The 20,810-nt window shown below is 47.2% G+C and overlaps 2 protein-coding genes across 13 annotated transcripts in view; one reads left to right on the top strand and one right to left on the bottom strand.

Moving 5' to 3' along the window:
* The window catches only part of KCNAB2 (potassium voltage-gated channel subfamily A regulatory beta subunit 2), a 107,261-nt gene extending 98,423 nt beyond the window's left edge, over window positions 1-8,838 (top strand). For all 9 annotated transcript variants that reach the window (XM_083513166.1, XM_083513164.1, XM_083513165.1 and 6 more), the window contains 2 exons: window positions 867-955; window positions 2,125-8,838. In XM_083513166.1, coding sequence (XP_083369292.1) covers window positions 867-955; window positions 2,125-2,214 — 179 coding nt within the window. In that variant the 3' untranslated portion in view covers window positions 2,215-8,838. The remainder of the gene's footprint in view (window positions 1-866; window positions 956-2,124) is intronic.
* A 5,874-nt stretch (window positions 8,839-14,712) lies between these two features.
* CHD5 (chromodomain helicase DNA binding protein 5) overlaps window positions 14,713-20,810 on the bottom strand; it is a 58,238-nt gene continuing 52,140 nt past the window's right edge. For all 4 annotated transcript variants that reach the window (XM_083512768.1, XM_083512767.1, XM_083512769.1 and 1 more), the window contains one exon: window positions 14,713-18,060. The gene's annotated coding sequence lies outside the window, so the exon portion shown is untranslated. The remainder of the gene's footprint in view (window positions 18,061-20,810) is intronic.

Genomic DNA, 20,810 nt, shown 5'->3' with positions numbered 1-20,810 from the left:
GAAGATCTGACTTCACCGAGGGCTCATGCCAAGTGTTCGGCACCCCCATCTCTCGGATCAGGGGGTGCATTGTGAACACCGCTGGCAAGGCAGCGCCCCCCCCCATCTTCTGGGGGGGGGTAGGAAGACTGCATACTTCCCATAGCAGCCCCTTAATTACCTCGTATGGGTCAGAGAGATGTTATTGTCGGCCATCTTCCAACGCGCCACCTGGTGGCCCCGCGCAGAAGCAATTTTTGGCGTCTGGGCATGCGCAGAAGCAATTTCCGGAGCCACAGAAGAGAGTCCCTGTGTCATGCTGCACTGGTTTAGCTCAACATGTGGGGACTTGCCCAGTGGGCGGCTTGGTTTGGGGGCAGCTCATGGGCCAGTTAAACAGCCTCTGTGGGCCACTTCCGGCCCATGGGCTGCAGGTTGGGGACCCCGATCTAGACCCAGCCTTCTGTTTCCAACAGGGGACAGACAGAAACTCATGTACAGGACATGAGGGCAATGAGTCCCCTCCACTGTTTTCTCTACACAGAGACAGAGACAGAGGGAAACTGGTACTCAGAAGCTCCATTTAGTTTTCACAGCTTCTCCAGATTTATATAATTCTTCTTTCCAAAGATTTCTTAAGCTAGTAGCCTTCGCTTTAACTGTAGGCAGCAAATTTCACATGGTAGATGCATCTTGTGAAGAAATATATGTGCCCTTATCTGTCCAGAGCTTGAGAGCAAAGGTGACTTTTTGTCACTGCTCAGAGTTTCTTGAACTAATCACTTGACTCTCCCCCAAAAAGACTCTGGCCCCAAACAATCCCCCAGGTGGCCTTGGCAGTGTCTCCATTACATTCCCCTAATGCTCTTCTTTTCCCCCACCTCCAGCATGGTGTTTGCGGAACGAAGGAGTCAGCTCCGTCTTGCTGGGGGCTTCCAATGCAGACCAGTTAATGGAGAATATTGGAGCAATACAGGTGAGCACCCATCACCCACCTTCAGGCCCTGGCAAACTGATCTTTGTTTGTTTTTCTTGCATGGAATGCTCTGGACATAGAACCATAGAACTGCAGGGCTGGAAGGGGCATCTAAGCCAGTGTAATACTGGAATTGCAGCTGAAGGATCCCTGGTAGATGACCATCCAGCCTTCAGACTATTGAAAACTATTTGATTACTGATTGTTGGCATGGGAGAGAAGGGATTGAGGAGGAAGGGACGATATTTGGGGGTTCATATCTTGGCTTCACACTCTCTGCTTTTAGTTTTGCAAACAATGATATTTACATTGAAAGGAGACAGTGAATTGAGCAGATGCTTCTGCAACTCAGCTTTCTTAGAACATGCCAGACTGGCTGCCTTGAATGGGGTCTCTCTTGAGACCCCTCCAGGTCAGAATAGCTCTATCGCCCTCAGGGAGAGGCTACTGTAGCAAAAGATTGCTTTTTTTTTTAAGGGGTGCTTCTTAACTCGCCTTACATGCAACACTTAGAAGTTCACCCACCAAAGGGAACGCAACCCTTGCTTTGCAGTGGTTCTCAACCTGTGGGTCCCCAGATGTTGTTGAACTACAACGCCCATCACCCCTAGCTAGCAAGGCCAGAGCTCAGGGATGATGGGAGTTGTAGTCCAACAACATCTGGGGACCCACAGGTTAAGAACCACTGCTTTAGGGTTTTACGCCATTCAGTATGTCAGAACATGCATTTGTCTTCTTAGCCAAACCTACTTCTCAGTGATGATGCAATATGGGTGCAGGAGGATCAGCACGTAGCACTACGAGTTCTCTGGAGGCAACACAAATCACTCCATCGACTCTGGTGTGAGGTATGCCACCTCCATCAGGCAGCTCCTGCTCCTTAACTGTGCCAGCTGGTCATTTTAGGAACTGTAGAGAAATTGATTCCTGAGTTTTGCTTTTTCCTCTTCCCTCCCAGTCCCATTTCCCTTGTGTGTCGTCTATTGTTATTGTTGGTATTTATTATAAGCCTGCAGGTAAGGAGGCCTCATTTCCATTGTACGTAAGCGGCTGAAGAGCTGGGTACAAATGCTCCAAAGAAAGAAAGGAAATAAGCACAGGCTTGATAGCGTCATAATCAGAATCTAACTTATGACCTCTCCCTCTTACTTGTCGTTTCCACCCGGCAGGTTCTTCCAAAACTCTCCTCTTCTCTTATCCATGAGATCGACAGCATCTTGGGCAATAAACCCTACAGCAAAAAGGACTACCGGTCCTAATCGGGAATCCTGTTCCCGCCTGGGACTTTCTACTCCTTGAATTCCTCTGCCTCTCCCGTTCGCTTGCTTAAAGCTATATCGAAGCCAAGTCAAGAAATAACGGTTCGCAACCCAAGACAACAGCGCAGCGTCTGAAACGAAGGCGTCCTAGAGAAAACCGTATTCAAACGTCGCCAGACTGCATAGGCTTCTTAAACTTTAATTTTCATTTTGAATGCAAGAAAACGCTGCAGGTTTGGGAAAGGGGCGAGTGAGGTTGGTTTCACGTCCATGCTTCCTTTTTCGAAGGAGAAAACAACTTTTGAGTTTTCTTCTCTCCCTCCTCCTCTCTCTCTTCCTTGCAGTCGTTTTTTTCTCTCTCTCTCTTTCTCCCAACCACCATATCTACGCACAGAGAGAATATCACAGCGCTCAGCTCAGCTCAGCTCGGTTTGAGCTGGGACCTTCTTCTTCTTCTTTTAAATGGGCAGAGTTAAGGTTATGCTTCGGTCCACCATCCCAACTCTCTGTAAGCCCAACTAGAGGAGCTTTGAGGAATGTGCCTTGGCCAGCCTCCTGGAAGTGTCAGAAGCTGCTTTTGGAGAGCCACTACAGGCCCCCTCCCTGCTGCCAACCATTCCCTCTTTCCCTGTTCTGACTTTTGGGGGAATAAGACGGATTCGGAGTGAATTGGCTGAGCAGAAAGTACCCAGTTCTGCAAGGTCCCTCAGGCCACGTTTTGCAAAAAGTGGTTCATTCTTTCTATCACTTAGCCTCAGAGCTGGGGGAGGGGGAGGCAGGGGGTCAGAGAGGAGAGATCAGGGGGATGGGACATTCACAGGCTGAAACTGACCCATCTCTTCCCCAGGTGGGGTCAAGAAGAAAGGCTTGGCCATGGAGAAACAGAAAGCCTAGACTAGAAACCCAGAGCCTCCTGGTTGGAAAGATGTGAGAGCCAGTGTGGTGTAGTGGTTCAGAGCGGTAGTCTTGCAATCTGGGGAACCGGGTTCGCGTCTCCGCTCCTCCACATGCAGCTGCTGGGTGACCTTGGGCCAGTCACACTTCTTTGAAGTCTCTCAGCCCCACTCACCTCACAGAGTGTTTGTTGTGGGGGAGGAAGGGAAAGGAGAATGTTAGCCGCTTTGAGACTCCTGAAGGGGAGTGAAAGGCGGGGTATCAAATCCAAACTCTACTTCTTCTTCTTCTTCTTTGTCCTATATCTCACTCAGGCCCTCTTCTGACCCCAGCAGGTGTGCTTAGTACCTGCTCATCCTCCCATGTCCTCCCTCAGATACTCCCCACCCTCACAAAAAAATGTCCCTCACTTTCTACAGCTTGAGGTGCTGCCTTGATGTCCTTCACAGCCCTGTTGCTCTGAGCAGGCAGAGAGAGGTTCCCAGAGGAATCGAGAGCCTGTACTTCCACCCACCCACCCCCAGTTGATATGCACTTGTCTCTCCCCCCCCCCACTTCGTAGGATAAGCTTAGGGTCCCATCCATCAATTCCCACAGCAGAATAGTCCCTTCCAAGTGGGGAGCCAGAAGGGGGGATGTGACAGCATGAAGGTCCCCCCCACGGAAGGGGCCACCACGCCCCTGACCCCGCTATCTCTGTGGCCACGGCGTCCGAAAGGCCCAGAGCCCCTCTCAGAGGAGAGTTTTCCCTGTCCCGTTGCGGCCAATGCAAAGATTGTGCCTTAGTTGGCTATGAGATGAGCTTGCCTTCTGGGATGGCCGCACACAAAATCAGCCCCTGAATTCCAAAGTGTTGCATCTGATGCTGTATGTTCAATGTCTCTATCTCCCTTCCCCGTTTTTTTTTGGATTAGTACCAACCCCAAATGTAATAAGTTGAAGGCTACAGGGGCACCTTTACCTTTACTTGCTTATCAATTGATACTGCAGCCCTACAGCAGGTGTAACAGGGCGGCAAATGGAGCAGAGCCAATGCCTTCCAGGTCTTTTTGGACTCCAATTCTCATCAGCGCCTGCCCAGACAGCTGTTAGAAGTGGTGAAATATTTGACGGGCCCCAGTGACTTGAGGAAGGATGCAGTTGGGCATCCTTCATCTAATTCCCGCCCCCCCCCAAAGCGTATATACTTGATTGTAAAAAAAAAAAGAAGAGACCTCTAAGTGGTTTGCAAAAAAAGAATAAAACCATAATATTATCAGCAAGCACAATTACAGTCAGCTATTTAAAACGTTCAAAAAATAATACCGTATTTTTTGCTCTATAAGACTCACTTTTTCCCTCCTAAAATGTAAGGGGAAATGTGTGTGCGTCTTATGGAGTGAATGCAGGCTGTGCAGCTATCCCAGAAGCCAGAACAGCAAGAGGGATCGCTGCTTTCAGTGCGCAGCGATCCCTCTTGTTGTTCTGGCTTCTGAGATTCAGAATATTTTTTTTCTTGTTTTCCTCCTCCAAAAACTAGGTGCGTCTTATGGTTTGGTGCGTCTTATGGAGTGCAAAATACAGTCATTAAAATCAATGATAAGCTGGGAACCAGATTATAAACAAACATCAGTAAATCTGGGCAGGCTTGTCTAAAACAACAGTGTTTTTAGCAGGATCCGAAAAAGAGTTCAGTGAAGGTGCCTGACAGGTGTCAATAGGCAGGGAGTTCCACAGTGTAGGTGCTGCCACACTAAAATATACCAATTTCTTACCATTGTGGAACAGGCCTTATGTGGTGCTCCTGACTGTTCCAAAGATCAAAGCAGTCAAATGGGCATATATGGCATCAGGCAATTTTGCAGAAAAACTGGTTTGGCATCCTGAACATTTCCAGCATTTTAGTGGGTTTCTTTTATGGCCTATGACTTCGAAGCAAAGATTTGTTTATTTTTAAAATAATGCCTAAAAATTAATGTGAGGTGGTTAGAGAATTCCTAGAGCCTTCCTTTACAAAACTGCAGCCAAGGGTTTCTTCCGCCCCGCCCCACCCCCAAGAAATGAAGGCACCATTGTCCCTCCAGTTTTGCCTGTGGTCAAACAGGTTTGGTAGGCTTTTGCCGTGTTAGCAACCTGCCAGACCTCTTTGGCCAGAGGTAACAGTAGGACAAAAGAAGTGCATGTGTGTTGAAAAGTGGGTGGTCTGTGCACCTGAGAGTACACAGAGGCACCATAGGAAATGGTACATCTCTCCAACTGCTTTTAGCTTTTTAAAAACTATTGCCTGCATCCAGACTCTTCCTGTTTTGGGGGGAGGGAGCAATGAAACATTCTCAGCTGGGAATGTAGCAAACAGCAGAGGGGAAATAAAACTGGAAACCCAAATAACAGAATCATAGAACTGTAGAGTTGGGAGGGACCTAAAGGGCCATTTAGCCCAACGCCCTGAAAAGGAGCAAAAATGGATGGATGCCCAGAGTTTTGCCGGGAAAGCAGCCAGTTCATTGAACAACAGCTTTGCAATAAGGCTTTTCGACAGTATGCATGCCAGACTGTCCTGGTGACAAAAGCAGCTATGCATTTATGACTCTCTTCCTGGCAAAAAGAATGAAATTGCATTCATGCCCTGATTTGCTTTGTTGTTGTTTTTGTTTGCTTTTATGTGGACACACGACTTCACGATTCGGTTTCCTCTGGCTGTCGGGCAGCAGCCACGAATGCAACTGCATCCACCTCACTATTGCTGCATTTGCAATCAACTTCAGAAGCACAATGAATTTGGGTTCCCACAGTTTGGGGCCTCTTCCCCACCCCCAATGGAGAAACTTCCTGGATTGTTCCTAGTGCTAGCTCGACGCAGAGCAGATCCATTGGGATTAATGGTGATGACCAACTCAGGTCCATTAATTTCAATGGGCCGACTCTGAATGAGGCTTAGGCTGCTTTCCCGACATCTCCCTAACTGCGAATCTCCTTAGGATATTCAGGGAGCTCACTTTGGTGTGGCTAATGCAGCAGTTTGACTTCGCTTCATCCCCGGAGGCGCACACCATTGGCTCTCGAGACAGGCAAACACCAACAATTAGAGCTTGCCACACAACATACGAGCCACTTCCAGATACGGAGCAGGATATAGCGCAAGTTTAATTTCTGTGTTGCTGTATTTGCTCCCGGGAAAGAAAAAAAATCTGTTTGCACATACCATGAAAACGAGCGCTAACACTTGCACCATTCCTCACTACGTATTTCCGGAAGTGGTTTTTGTAAACCCCTCAAGGTAATTCACAGTTCGGGAAAGGTCAGCGAAACGGAATAAAGTTGCTGTGTATAAATGCAGCTTTAGTTGGATACAACCCCCTGAGCTAGATGGGAATGTCTTCAAGCAGTTTCAGAGATTAATGCAAAAAGGCAGGCAGCCTGCTCCTGGAGTCCCAGGATTGGAAAGGGACCCCAAAAGTTCCTCTAGCTCAACTTCCTGCAATGCAGGAATCACAGCTGAAACCTCCATCAAAGGAGAGTCCACCACCTTCCGAGGGAGTCCCTTCCACAGCCGAACGGCCCTCACTGTCAGAAAGTTCTTCCTAATGTTGTAACTACCCTCTTTTCTGCCCTTTCCCCTGATTTATCAAGCCCTCCCCTGCTGCCCTCCTATATCGTGCAGGGACCTGTTCATGGATGCTTTTTGCAATGGCACACCAGGGGCCCATACACCAAGGGTGAGCTTGCAAAAGGGTTCTTATCTCACACACACATCCCTCCTTGTATTTTTTTTAACTCATGGAGGACAACCATTCAGCTGCCTGTACAAGAGGGATCCAGAACTGAGCAGCCTGACTCAGGAACTGGAGGCTCCTGATTCAGAAGTGCTGCGGCGTTCCAGACCAGTTCTAAGTACGAAAGCGGGTTCCTTTTTTTCTTTCCTTTTTTCGGCTAGTCGGTGGGTAGTGTAAATATGATGCGTTTTCAGACTGAGCCGCGAAAGGCTTGTGTTATTTTTTTACTAACGTCTGTCCCCGTGGATGAGAAGTATTTTTGTATGTCTGTCCGCCCCCCGCACCCCTCGCTTACCAAATCGTTTCCAGTGGGAAGCCTTCGTCAAACGCATTTCCTATCCTCTCTTGTTATAAACTTTTGCTTTCCCCTACTCCCGCAAAGCAACATTTGGTTCTTTATCTGGACTTGATGTCATCTGTACGGATGGAGAGGAAGTCGAGTCCAGTTTACATTATAATCCAGAATTACACAATCTGCATTGAAATGCAACAATCGGGCCCTCTGCTGCAAACGTAACAGAAGGATGTGGTCGAACCTGGAACCAGGAAGAAAGAATGGGACTGCCAGTGGGAGAATCACATTTTTAAATGAAGTCCCTGCAATGAGAAAAGTAGCTCATGTGACAAGTTTTCTACATGCAGGGAGGATTCAGAATTATGATTTCTGCCCTCTCCAGTCTGAGGGAGCGCTTTCCATCCTGCAGCCTTGGACAGGATGGGCTTCATCCAAGTTAGTTGGGCTAGTTGCAAAATCCTTTTCAGCACCGGTCGCATCAGAGGCTGAATTGCTGTTTCAGGAGGCAGCAAGCTGCAAAGTCAAGGAGCTGCCGAAACACAGCTGTGGCCTCCATCACTGGATCACCAACTTTTATCATTGATTTTTTTCCTTTATATTTGCTTTATTTTATTTTTCTTGATGGGTCCCCTGTCCAGGAAGCTTGCCCCCTCCAAGCAAAGTTGAGCCACTTAGAGCTTTGTGGCCTCCAGCAGATTTAAGCACAGAACTAACTCCCCCAGTGGGGCTTAAATGTGCTGCCCTTTTGTATGAGGAATGTAAAAACTTATTTGAGCAAGGGCAGAAGGCAGAGACACATGTCCAGAAGTAGAGGAGCCTCGGGCCCGCTTTCAGACGGCCTCAACTCTTACGGTGGGGATGTTGATGGGGGAGAACACTTACCATTTGACTTCAGCCTCAAGAGGTTCCCCCAACCCCCTACATTTAAAGCCATCAGCAGCTGTTCTGCCAATACGTAGACAAAGAATGGGGGGGGGGAATTCCAGCATCTTCGAAGTTTCCCACTTGCAATCAATGGGACAAGTTAAGGCATGACTTAGCTCCCATTGATTTCAGTGAGAACCAAGCTCAGTTAATTCTGGGTCCAACCATAGGATCACGCACACCCCACCAAATGAAATAGGAATTCAGAACCATTCTGACCTCTTTGCACCCTCTGGGATTGGGCCCTTTCCCCTCTGCATGCCAGAGGACTGTGCATTTTCTCCTCTATGTCTGCCCCACTTTGAAACGTTTCACAGTGTCTGAGCCCTTCACTGAAGGCTTCCACCTTCCCCCCAAAACCTTCCCTATCAGCCGTGTTTGCCGTGCTAATCAACTTCTTTCAGGGAGCCATAGAAATGCCACTGTAGCCAGGGGGGAGCAGGGGATCTGTAAATGTCCCCTGCCTCCCGTTAACCTTCCAGTGTCTTTTTTTTATTTTTAATTCCATGTATGTAAATAAAATTAAAAATACTCTCTCTTTTTTCTTTTTTTGCCTTTTTATATATGTCAAAACAAAAGTGATCGTTCTCTAGAAATGACATATATGACGACTGTGAGTCCTGAGCTAACCGCGTCTAGGCAAAAGGCTGCTAGCCCCCATCAATCATGCTTCCTGACAAAGATTTGGACTGATTAAAGAAAAAGCTTCTGTATTTATGGAATGAATAAATGAATAAATAAAAACCAAGCCTTATTTTATCTGTTGTCGCCAGAGCTCTCTCTTTAACTCTTCTTCCTCTGTGCCTTTGGTAGATGATGTAATATTCGTTTTATCATCTGCATTTCTACCCTACCATTTTTCTACGAGTTGCTCAAGGTGAGGTACGTGGTTCTGCGCATTTAATCCTCACAACAACCCTGTGAGATAGGTAAGGGCGAGAGGCAGTGACTGGGCCGAGGTCACCCCAGTGAGCTTTGTGGCTTAATGGGGATTCGAACCCTCGTCTCTACCAGGTCCCCGTCTGATGCTCTAACCATTACCCCACCACAGGCTCTCAGCTGAAGGACAGCTGAGAGCCAGCAGAAAAAGCCTGGCCCAGAAGCCAGGCTTATAAGGGCACTTTCAGGCTTTCTGAACTCACTCTTACAGAGCTGGATCCTAACACCAAAGGAGCTCGCATCCCTGCCTCTGAATTTCAGTTTCTGGAAACTGCAGGAGCAGAGAGTGCTCTTGTGCTCTTGTGCTCGGGTCCTGCTTCAGGGTTCCCCAATAGAGGCATTTGCTTGTCCACAGTGAGAACTTCATGCTGGACTAGCTAGGCCATTGGCCTGATTCACTAGGGCTCTTCTTATGTTCTTAAGATTCTAGGGCAGCTTGCAAACTCACTTTCAGCCATATTTCTCAGAGCAACATCAACCAATAAGGGCACTAATTAGAAGACTTCCTTGGGGGTACACCCATTAATTTATTTAAATGTACAAAAACAACAACCACCAGCAACCCTAAGGATCAACTTGCTCATCATGATACCTGCCCCAGATAACCCTTCCAACCGTGTTATTTTGATGGGTGAAACATGAAAATATGACTCATATCCAAGGCTTTAATATTTGCATGCCCTTGCCTGTCTCAAAATGCCAGTCGAACGAGAGTGCTGCAAACTGCCCCTTAAAGCCCGCGAGCCAACTCCAAAGCAAAGGACAGGCCAGAGAGGAAAGGCCTAATCCTGCCCCCAAGCTTTGGCACCATCCCTCTTGGATGGGCAGTTTCTCTCCAGCCTTCTGTGTTTTGCCCAGCAAAGGGCACGGTGTCCTTTGCCCATTCGCAATGTTGTGTGATGTGGATCTGCGACTTCACTCTCAACCGCCCTGCCTAAGGTCAGCCTATCGGGTTGTTGGGTCAACAGACTCCCAAGTATCCATTTTTAACCAGCTCACTAAACATTGCAGAGTGCTGACTCAAATGCAAAGGAAAGGATGTCAACTTGAATGGGTCGTGTCAGAGCAAGTCAGTGAAAATCCTGAAGCAGGGAGTCAGAATGGATCGACACAGTGGGAGCCAAAAACAGGGCATGCAGCAGAATTCAGGTGATGGGCAAGAGGATGGAAATTATGGAATCATAGGATTGTAGAGTTGGATAGGACTCCCCAAAGGTCATCTAGTCCAACCCCACTGCAATGAAGGAATCACAGCTCAAAAATCCCTGGCAGATGGCCACCCAACCTCTGTTGAAAATCCTTGAGTCTATCACCTTCTGGGGAAGTCCATTCCACTGTCCAGCTGCTCCTACTGTCAGAATGTTCTTCCTAATAGTTAGAATCTCCTTTCTTGCCATTTGAATCCATTGGTTTGGGTCCTACCCTCTGGAGCAGCAAATAGGCGGATCAAGGTTGGCCAGTGCCAAGCCACATATCAACCTGCTCTCACCAGATCCTATTTGCTTGCTTTGCACTGATTGCTTTGGCCTCTAAAAGTCTCTGTCTTCGGTCCTTCTATGCCTGGTACATCAGAATAATCTTTGCAACTGTGAATTTTATTGCATCTTCAGAATAATGCTTTGATGTAGAAGGCTGGTGGAAGGTGGGGAGGTGAAGAGTGAAGTGTTGAACTAGAAATTTGGAGCAGAGGGCTCTTGGTGGCTATACTCTGCTTTCACAGATGGAGGCAATAATACGTCTGAATGTCAGTTTCTGAGAGGAGGAGGAGGAGGAGGAGGAGGAGGAGGAGGAGGAGGAGGAGGAGGAGGAGGAGGAGAAGAAGAAGAAGAAGAAGAAGAAGAAGAAGAAGAAGAAGAAGAAGAAGAAGAAGAAGAAGAAGAAGAATTAATTTATTATTTGTAACCAGCCCATCTGGCTGGGTTTCCCCAGCCACTCTGGGCGGCTTCCAACAAGGATTAAAAATACATCAAAATGTCACACATTAAAAACTTCCCTGAACAGGGCTGCCTTCAGATGTTTTCTAAATGTCAGGTAGTTGTTTATGTCTTTGACATTTTATGGGAGGGCGTTCCACAGGGCGGGTGCCACTACCGAGAAGGCCCTCTGCCTGGTTCCCTGTAACTTGGCTTCTCACAGTGAGGGAACCACCAGAAGGCCTTCAGCACTGAACCTCAGCATCCGGGCAGAATGATTGGGGGTGAAGACGCTCCTTCAGGTATACTGGTATACTGGGCTGAGAACTGCAAGAGGAGAGAGGGCTCTTCGGCTTAGGTCCTGCTTGTGAATTTCTCATAAGATCCAGCAGGCTCTTCTTATGCTCTTAATTGTGGGAGACTTGGGTTCAAATTCCTGCTCAGCTCTGAGTCTTATGGAGCCAGTCGCTGCCTCTCAGTCCAACCTACCTCACAGGGTTGCTTTGCGAGGATTAAAAAATGGCGGGAGAGAACCATGTACGCCACCTTGAGCTTCTTGGAGGAAAAGTGTGATATAAACCATAATGCTAAATAAAAATACTAAGGAAGAAGCAGAACTGAAGCATAACTGCCAACAGGGACTCGTGCAGTGAGGCCATAGGCAGCCTCGTCGCTGCTTCTCTGTGCTGAGAGCGATTCATCTGGTCAGACTAGATGTGGTTGCACAACAAAAACAACTTATTCCAAGAGGGTTCGGAGGAGGCAGGCCGGGAAGAATCAGTGTTGCACTCTGGGCTCATCATTCAATTGATTGAAGTTTTGTTCTGGGACTAAAAGGGCACCTTTGAGAAAGAGATAGCTCAGTCGATAAGAGCTTGAGACCCTTAATTTCAGGGTCGCGGGTGTGAGCCCCATGTTGGGCAAAAGATTCCTGCATTAGGAGAGGGGGTCGGACTAGGTGACCCTCGTGGTTCCTTCCAACTCTATGATTCTACAAATGCTATGAATACCTGTGGCTCACCTATGGCACCCCTGCCAGTGACTGACAGGCCTATTCCAAGGGAAATTCTTGGTGCAACCAACACAGGGTGACTTGAAGCCAATTGTGGTTTCCCATTTCTGCTTTTATGGTGGCCAGCAGAACCCCAGGCAGGAAACAACCTTTTCTAGTCCACGCCCCCCCCCCAAAAAATCAGCTGCATGGAGGGGGCAGGGAAGTCAAGAGGAGCCTCTTTTGCGATTCCCACAGACCCTTCTAGAGCCAGCTGAGATCCAGATCTCCAGCGTTATGGGGAAATGTCCAGCTCCTGACCTTTTGCTTCCTTTAAGGCCTTCAGACATGATTTTGTCTCTTCCAATCAGACATTTCCTTCCAAGCTCACTGGGAAACCGGCTGCTTGCTGTCACTTAAGATTCCCAGGCAGATGAGGACTCCCTGCCTCTCCCTATAGCTAGAGGACAACATTTGAAAAAGAAAGACAAATTTGGCAATGCAGAAACCAAGACCAGAAGGGTGCAATTTGACTGACGGTCCTCCCACAACAAGCACTGCCAGGGCTAGGAGACAGCCCTGCTACAAAACCCATAAGGGGACCATGAGGGAGAGTTTCACATCAATTTTCCTTACTTAATTCTTAGCTCTGACACTGTTTGATTGTTACTCTCTCATTTCTGCTCTGGACCACATGGCAGGAGTAGAAGGAAGGGAAGACACGTTGATATTTTTTCCTGGATGAACCTCTAGCTCCCAAAATTGATTGATTGATTGTATTTTCCTCCAAGTTGCTCAAGGTGGCATACATGGTCCTCCCCCTCATTGAACCCCCACAACAACCCTGTGAGGTAGGCAAGCTTGATAAGGCTGTGACTGGTCCCAGGGCCACACAGCATGCTTCCTGGATGTGTGGGGATTTTAACCCTCATCTCCTGGGTCCCAGTCCAACACTCAAACCACAACACCACCTCTGGTTCCCTATGAGGAAAGAATGGCAAGTGAGACTAGATCATATGAACAGTGTGTGTGTGTGTTTGTTTGTTTGTTTGTGTGTGTGTGTGTGTGTTGGTTGGATTCTTCCTTGCAATGCTCACTGATTTTATACTGGCATCGTTTATGAATGAGAATATTGTTTAGGCTGGGGAGCCACCTGGGAGCAGGCTCGAATGCTCCTTCAGCAACAGAAAACTCTGGACTGCCAGGTCCTAGTCCAATACCCTAACACAAGGTGGGGTGCATACTTCGAGACAGGTGGCACAATCTTTTCCACATGACCCTCTGCTGGCATCTCAGCCCAAATAGCTCCTGTACTTTCTGCATTGCCAGCATGGCATAGTCTGCAACGGGGCTTCAGGAAGCAGAGGGCACAACTGTTTCCATACAGACCAGGTGTCAGGTCCGTATGAATAAACAGAGTTGCAGCCACAACTCCATGTTCCAAGGCTTGGAAATAAGGGTGCTGGGGCACAGAATACTCACATCCAGGTGCAAGGTTAGCATTATGGGACCTGAATTCTTCTTTGGCTAGGACTTGGAATCTCAGCCTCCCCCTCCATCAGCAAGTGGGGTGGATAGAACAAGGTTTGGGGGAAAGAGAGTGCCTGGGATTGTGAGGGCAGGCTTAGACACTGTGAAAACTACAACGTTGATGGTGTGAGGATACCCAGAGCTTACAGGGTTAACAGCTCAAGGGAAATGATGTCCTGTCACTGGGGGTGAGTTCGCATCTTTGTGAACATCTTTACAGTTTCTGTTTTGGCTGCAACAGGAAAGGCATCATGTCTTCGCTCTCTCCTGACTGAATGTTTATTTGTTTTGCTGCTGTGAAATAAAGCTTCATAGAACAGGAAGCTGCTGTACGAGAATTTTACTGCATGGCTGAGATTCCTTCCACACAGGCACACCACTGCGGAAGATACTCTGCTGTGGCTGGGAGAAGCAGGTTGGTCCAGAGGAAGCGGACTGGGCGCCACAACAGTCCCACTGTTCGCAGCCTTGACAGACTCTGATTGGGACACGTATGTGTGGAGGGGCTGCAACTGCGCTTGCTGGTAGTTTTCTATATGCAAGGATGCACACAGGAGAAACATTCCACCTATGCAAGCCTGAACTTGCTTGGACTCAAGTCCTGCTTGCAGGTTTCCCACAGCCATGTGGTTGGCCGCTATGAGAAGAGGATGCTGGGTGAGATGGTCCATTGGCCTGATCCGAAAGGGCTCTTCTTATGTTCTTATGGTGGCAAAGCATCTTCTAGCTTAGGATAAGAAGCTTTGCAGTTTTGGGTGTCTGCATTTGGTCCCAAATATTCCCCAAATCCCCAAGTGACCTTTAAAAATAATAAATAAATAATAAAGAAAGAAATCCCCCCCCTTATTGAGTAACAGAGTCCTTATATTGCTATTTTATTAATCTGGAATAAATCTATATGCTGTACTTTTGTGTGGATAGTTTAGAATCCTGTCGTGAGCCAAACCCAACCCCTCAGGTCACTTGAATCACAATTAACCTCTTTCGTTTTACTGGCAGCTTCACGAGGCAGATTGATAAATTGGCACTTGTTTCCTGTGGTGACCTAAGGTTCTGATGAACCCACAGGTTTTCTCCTTGGGCCTTAAATCATGGGGTAGTAGCGGGCGATGGTTAGGGCAGGTTCGGATTGACTCTAGATTCCTCATTCCTTACAATGACAAACGTCATGCCAAAGTGTTTCTGTAAACGTACCTCTTCCCATCTTCCAAACAGCAGAAGGTTGGTGGGACCCAGGAGAAGAACCAGCCAGCCATTCCCTCGGGTTTCCTTTTTTAAATGATTTATTAAAACACAAAAATAATAAAAAAACAAAAAGCAGGAGGAAAAAAACCCTTTGAGACACTCACAGAATTCAAAGGGGTGGGGAGACACAGTTTGTGGCATTATAAACTTGCCAGAAAGGCCACCCAAGGGTGGAGAGAGCACTGCTTTGATATCCCACTTGCTGGTATCACAGAAATAAAAACACAGGAGCAATATGACAAAGTAGCTTGGAACACTTTTCTCATTACCCCACAACCCATGTTAGGAAATCTAACTGGTCTCACCTGCATTTATGCTCCCAGCTTAAGAGCCAGACTTTCTACTCAGATAGGGGAGGAGGGGGAAAGACGGGTCCTTAAAGAAGAGTTGAGACACCCTTGGCAAAGCCAGGGGGAAATGGTCACGGCAGGCAGGTGGTGGTGACTTGGATTGGGTGGAGCCAGCGAAAGAAACTCAGGGGAAGATCCCAGCAGACTCTAAAGCTCACTGGTCTTTGGACTGCAAAACCGATCAGTTTACTATATGGATATCCTGCTCAGAGCAATGAAATGCAGGCTTGTTGTCAATCCTACACATGAGCAACCTAGATGCAGGCCTCTCTTTATCCATTTGCCTGTATTCCTAAGACCCAAGTTCATTAATGGTACAGAGCAAAAACCAGAGTGGAAATGGGGTGCTTTCCATTCTGGCCAACCCCAACATCAGAGGGTCTCCAGATCTTGTAGGACTCCTAACTTCCAACAGCCAGCAAACGCTGGTCAGTGGTGTAGCATATCAGAAGTTCAGCAATGGCCAACCCCTCACCCGTGCATGGTTTGCTAAGGCTAACACGGGGCTTCCAGATGTCAGAGTTCAGAAAGATCTAGGAGTCTAATAAGGCATCCTGAGCTGCTCACAGGAAACCATTCTGGGCTTCTCCACATTTTGCCTTTCTCTCCTGGCATTGCACTTGTGTGTACCATGAGGAAGTAAACTCCCACTCTCACTTAATCGAATGGAGCAGGAGAAGCTTTGTTGTCAGGGAATAGCTTCGGTTCATCTGTTAAAACAATTGCCCAATACTGTAACTGAGTGTTGTGCCCATGCGCTGAAAAGGATGAGCGTGCAACCGTCTCTGAAAAGCACATTGGGGAAATATATAGAAGGAAAGCATCTGAAAAGGGGGGTGGGGGGACATTCAAAATAGCAAAGACTTGAGGCACACATCCCAGGATCATCCACCGGGTGCCTGCAATACTCACGTAACCCACCAAAAATGCATACAAAGGTGCTTATTGTTGGGGAAATACTGGTTTTTGTCATGAGCACAGATCAGCACTCATCAAAGGCAGAGTCCTCCTTCAATGGCAGACCCAAGAAGGAGATGGAACCATTCCCTGGTCCTCACCATATGGAGCCACAGGCACAAAAACCCCTAACACCTTGGTCCGCAGACTCCTCAAAGGGTCAGGATTGCCCTGAGGAGGTATCTCCACTGCTTAAAACCCTGGGGCCTTAGAAGAAGCCAGCAGATGTAAAGAAAGGCACTGCCCCTTTAAATGGCCAGATGCAGCTTTCAAGGGTCATGGGGGGGGGGCTTTACTTAAAGGAATGCTAAGCCCTGGTTATAAAGGCTGCTCCAAGACATTGCTAAGATCTATGGCCTATGTCAGCTGCAGGATTGCTGACCATGGTCTTCAAACCCACAGGTTGACCGCTCTCCATGGTGCTGAACTTGCTTTGCCTTCCTGTTTGCCTGGAACCCTGGGGCAACTGATCTCTTCTTCACTTCGGCCATCACCTATCCAGGGCAGAGGGCATTCTCCGTACATCAGGGCACATTTGGGGGATTTAGACAACGGGCATGGGGGCACTGACACATTCTGTATGAGCTAGTGAAGGCTTGGTAAAAAGGAAGGCATCCAGGCCCTTTGAACAGATTGCTCAAGCATATACAGGTGGAAAGGGACCAAGCTCAGATTACACTCTGGAAGAGCTATATACAGCTGTCTTCATTTTATGGGAAAGACCAGAGTGGTCATGGCAATGGGTGGACAGATAAAATCAAATCAACAATTCTGGATTGATGTTTTCATATCTGGGCACTTGTAGATTCACTTCGGGATGTGTCCCCCTTGTCTCCTTGCCCTGGTTTTTGCTCAGGGGCACTGAGGACTTTCTACTGTGTGGTGGTTCACATCCCAATGCACATTAATGCATCTCCTTTTAAGTTTGATCAAGGTACACCCAGGCCTGGTTCACACATGCACATTCATCACTGGATAGCAGAACAGCTCATGATGCCTTCGTTGCATTGCTTGGGAATGAGCATTCACAAGCCCCAAAGACGGAACTTTTGTACCACCACAACTCTTTTTGGTGCAGTCAAATTTACCTGCCGGTTACTGAGCAGAGGGAAATCAAGCAACAGATGCACACATGTGAGATGGGCCTTGAAGAGGACATGCTTGGTGCTTTCATATCCCTCATTACTGGGGCCAATTAAAAACCACATTGCTTGACCCTTGCAAAGCCTTGAATCCTTTACACCGTGACCATTAGCCAAACAACATTAAACACTTTGAAGTCCCACTGATTTCAATGGGGCAGAGAGTTAACTGAACGATTAACTCCTGCAGAAAGCGACGGGAGTCTTTGGCTGGACAGAGACCTTGGTGTCCATATTTTCTTTTTGAACCTCAGTTGGCTTTTTTGTTCAAATGCGGGTTGCATCCTCAGTCTTGAACACGTATCTGGATTGAGCACAACCACAGTTCAGACCCTCCTCGACACACACACAGCAGCAGCAGAATTCAGTGTACCCAACCTAGCCTGCTCAACGTCTGAGCTCAGAGAGTGAGCTTGTACCTTTTCCAAGCACAGGCCAAACAGGCATTAGCAAGGTGCTCCACTTGAGTCATGACTGCCACACATCTCTGGGTGGGGGCGGAGAGGAATAGCACATTGGCACCTGCTCCCTGTCTCTCAATCAGCTGCTTATGAAAGGGGGACAGCATCCAGGCGAAAAACTGAAGAATCCATTTGTAATCCAGCCAACAAACCTTTCAAGTCCTCGATAAGAAAGTGCGAAAGAAAAACCCAAGATACAAGGAAGTGAAAATCTTGCTGTCTCAAGGAAGTTTGTGAAATGGCCCAAGGGATGCGGGGGGTTGTCCTTGTTTTGAAGAACACTTTGAGATGTGAACACAGCAAGCCCAGAGCCACCAAGACTGGCCTTCAATCTTCAATCTTCGATGCAGATGACATCGCAATGCTGTCCCTTGCAGTCTAAGGTTGCACCATCTTTCAGGGGCTCGGGGACCTTTATATCCAGGTGGCTCAAGGGCAGTCCATTGGGTGTTGCTGAAAGGACAAAAATGGAGGGATTATGTTCCTTGGACTGAGCTCAGCCTGGATGGCTCGGTTGGTTCGAGCGTGGTCCTCATAACAGGTTTGATCCCTGTATGGGACAGATGTATTGCAAGGGGTTGGGCTGAGACGATCCTCAGGGTCCCTTCCAACTCTATGATTCTATGAGGTACTTCCATCATGAGCCAGGGCCAATTTATGTATTAAACATGTGGCCTGACCAATGCCATTTTTAAAAGCTGGGAAGCCATTATGGACCACAAGATTTCAAACCCTGTTAAGGAGATGCCTGGTCTAGGAGCATCTGAAGTGAAGGAGATGAGCTGTTGATACATTGAGAGGACAGGGCTACTGATGGCTATGTTCTGGCTCCATAGTTGTGAGGCAACAATGCTTCTGAATGCTAGTTACTGGAAACCACATGAGGGGAGAGGGCTTTTGTGATCAGATCCTGCTTGCTGGTTTCCTTTTGGGGCATCTGCTTGGTCACTATGAGAACAGGATGCTAGACTAGATGGACCTGATCCAGCGGGATCTTCTTACATTCTTGTGAAACAAGTGAGGACCCGGAAGGTTGCTTCCCCAAACTCTTCACTGGAAGTCTGGACCTAAAGATAGAAGCAACACCTGTACTATCATCAATGAGAGTCCGCTTAAGAGGCAGGCAGTAGCTGCCATGTGGAGGCCATTGGAAGCCGTGTGGGGAAACTGGGTTTCTGCCCAATCCTGAAGACTCTCAGCAGCAGCAAACTGGGCTGAGGGTGACATTCCTCTTATATTCCAGGCAGCACCTGCTTCCCCCTTAGGAAGAACCTCTTTCTGGCCAGTTTCCTGGTTTCACAGAGTGGTTCTTGTGATAAACAACAGAACTGGGCCCAATGGTGGACGGACCATCTGCCAGTTCCTTTCCTTAAAATTTGAAGAAGGGTAATTATTCATAGAGTTTTAGGACTGAAGAGTTGGAAGGTACCCCAAGGGTCATCTAGTCCAACCCCCTGCCATGCACCCAGGGCCAACAACATCTGTTGAGTTCTTAAAAAGCATTGGGGGGGACACCTACAGAATGCATCACAATTTAAGGTTGAATTATAGCACCAAAGACTTCTGAGTGTTAGTCATGGAATAAGAGAAAAGGTCCTCTTGTGGATCAGGAATTGAGCAGGGAGTAAGAATAAATAGACAGTGAAAATATTGGATGAAAATGGATTGCATTAGGTTAAATGGCTTGCCAAAAATGTGTATATTAAGAAATACTGCAGAAAATGTGTATATTAGGTAAAATGCATGAGGACTTTTTAAGACTGGAAAAATTTAGAAACTGAAATAATCTGAAATCGACAGATTCATTGGTCCTTGCTCTTGAGTATTTTCACAACAAATATACACCAGCAACACAGCATACTTAAATGTCACAGCTCCCCAAATAAATAAACTCAGGAATTGTGGTTTGCTAAGGATGCTGACAATTCCCCATTTGAGATCCACTGTTTGTTAAATAACTTCATCTTCCTGAGGAGAAGCAAAAGCTCTTTGATTAGTCTGATGTGCAGATTCTCTTTCTTGGCCAAAGCTACCTCACCAGGTTGTCATGAGGATTAAGATGAATAGCCCCAAGTAAACCACCATTTTGAGTCCCGGGATTCAAATCTAATCCATTTAATTTTTTTCACCCCCAAACTGGCATTTCTCTATGAAGATTCTCAGAAGAAAGCCAGCTCCTCTGGTGATCTATTCATTTTAGAGAGAGTAGAATGTAGTGTTGTTAAAGTGTCAGAATAGCACTTGGGATGCCCTGGGTTCAAATCATCACTCAGCCACCTGAGCTTAACCTACCTGCAGGGCTGTTTGTGAGGACAAGTGCAGGGGTGGGGGAAATAAATGGTTAAGCCCCCTTCTCAGGTTCATTGCAAGAGGTGAAGTTTAACAGAGAAATAAAGAAGGGATATGAACTTAATAGAAAGAAATAAGACTAGAGAAAGAAAACATTTTAAAAGCTACTGAGGCTTTAAAGGGCAAGGCTGTTAAAATAGGGTGATGATTAAAAGGTGGGGGCAACTCTCAGTAAAGGCCATTTTGCAATGCAGGTGTCAGGATCCAGAGAGCTCTTGGGAGAGACAGGTGCAGTGGGCTGGAAGAGGTGAGGTCTGAGACTCAGGATATCTGGGCAAGTGACCTCAGAGTTTCAATCCATGCAAATAATGGAAGGGAGCAAGTTTGGGAGACGGGCAGTTCCGCAAGAGGGAAAAGAGGGGGGTGCTTAAGAGTTCCGAAGAAGAGAGAATTTCAGCAGGTGCATCAGCTATCCCCTAGTCAGCTATTCCTGCATGCTCTCCCTGCTGAAATCTCTCCCCACCCCAACTCTTAAAGGAGAAGCACTGACCTATTTTGCATCTGCCCACCCAGGTGCTGTTGCTGATCAAGGTCCCTAAGGTTGGCTCTCCCACCCCACCTCATTTTAACATAATTTTAATTAATACCAAGAAAGAGTGCTGCACTGATTAATCAGGTAGAGGGGGAGTTAGAACTTATTGGCTGGTGGAAGATGGCTATAGTTAATTGGTCAAAATGTTTTTTAAATTATTATTTTTATTGAATTGTGATTTTATTTTTGTACTTACCAGGAAAAGTACATGTTGAGCACATGCTTTTTTTAAAAAAAAAATCCTTTTAACAGAGGAATGCCTTTTGTTTCAGGTGCCTTTTGACTCCCTACAAATTCAACTGGCTAAGCAAAATTAATGGAT

The sequence above is a fragment of the Podarcis liolepis genome, assembly GCF_965112155.1.
Source record: "Podarcis liolepis genome assembly, chromosome: 7".
NCBI classification, from domain to species: Eukaryota; Metazoa; Chordata; class Lepidosauria; order Squamata; family Lacertidae; genus Podarcis; species Podarcis liolepis.
The sequence above is the reverse complement of the archived record's forward strand: the minus strand, read 5'-3'. Positions and strand labels throughout refer to the sequence as shown.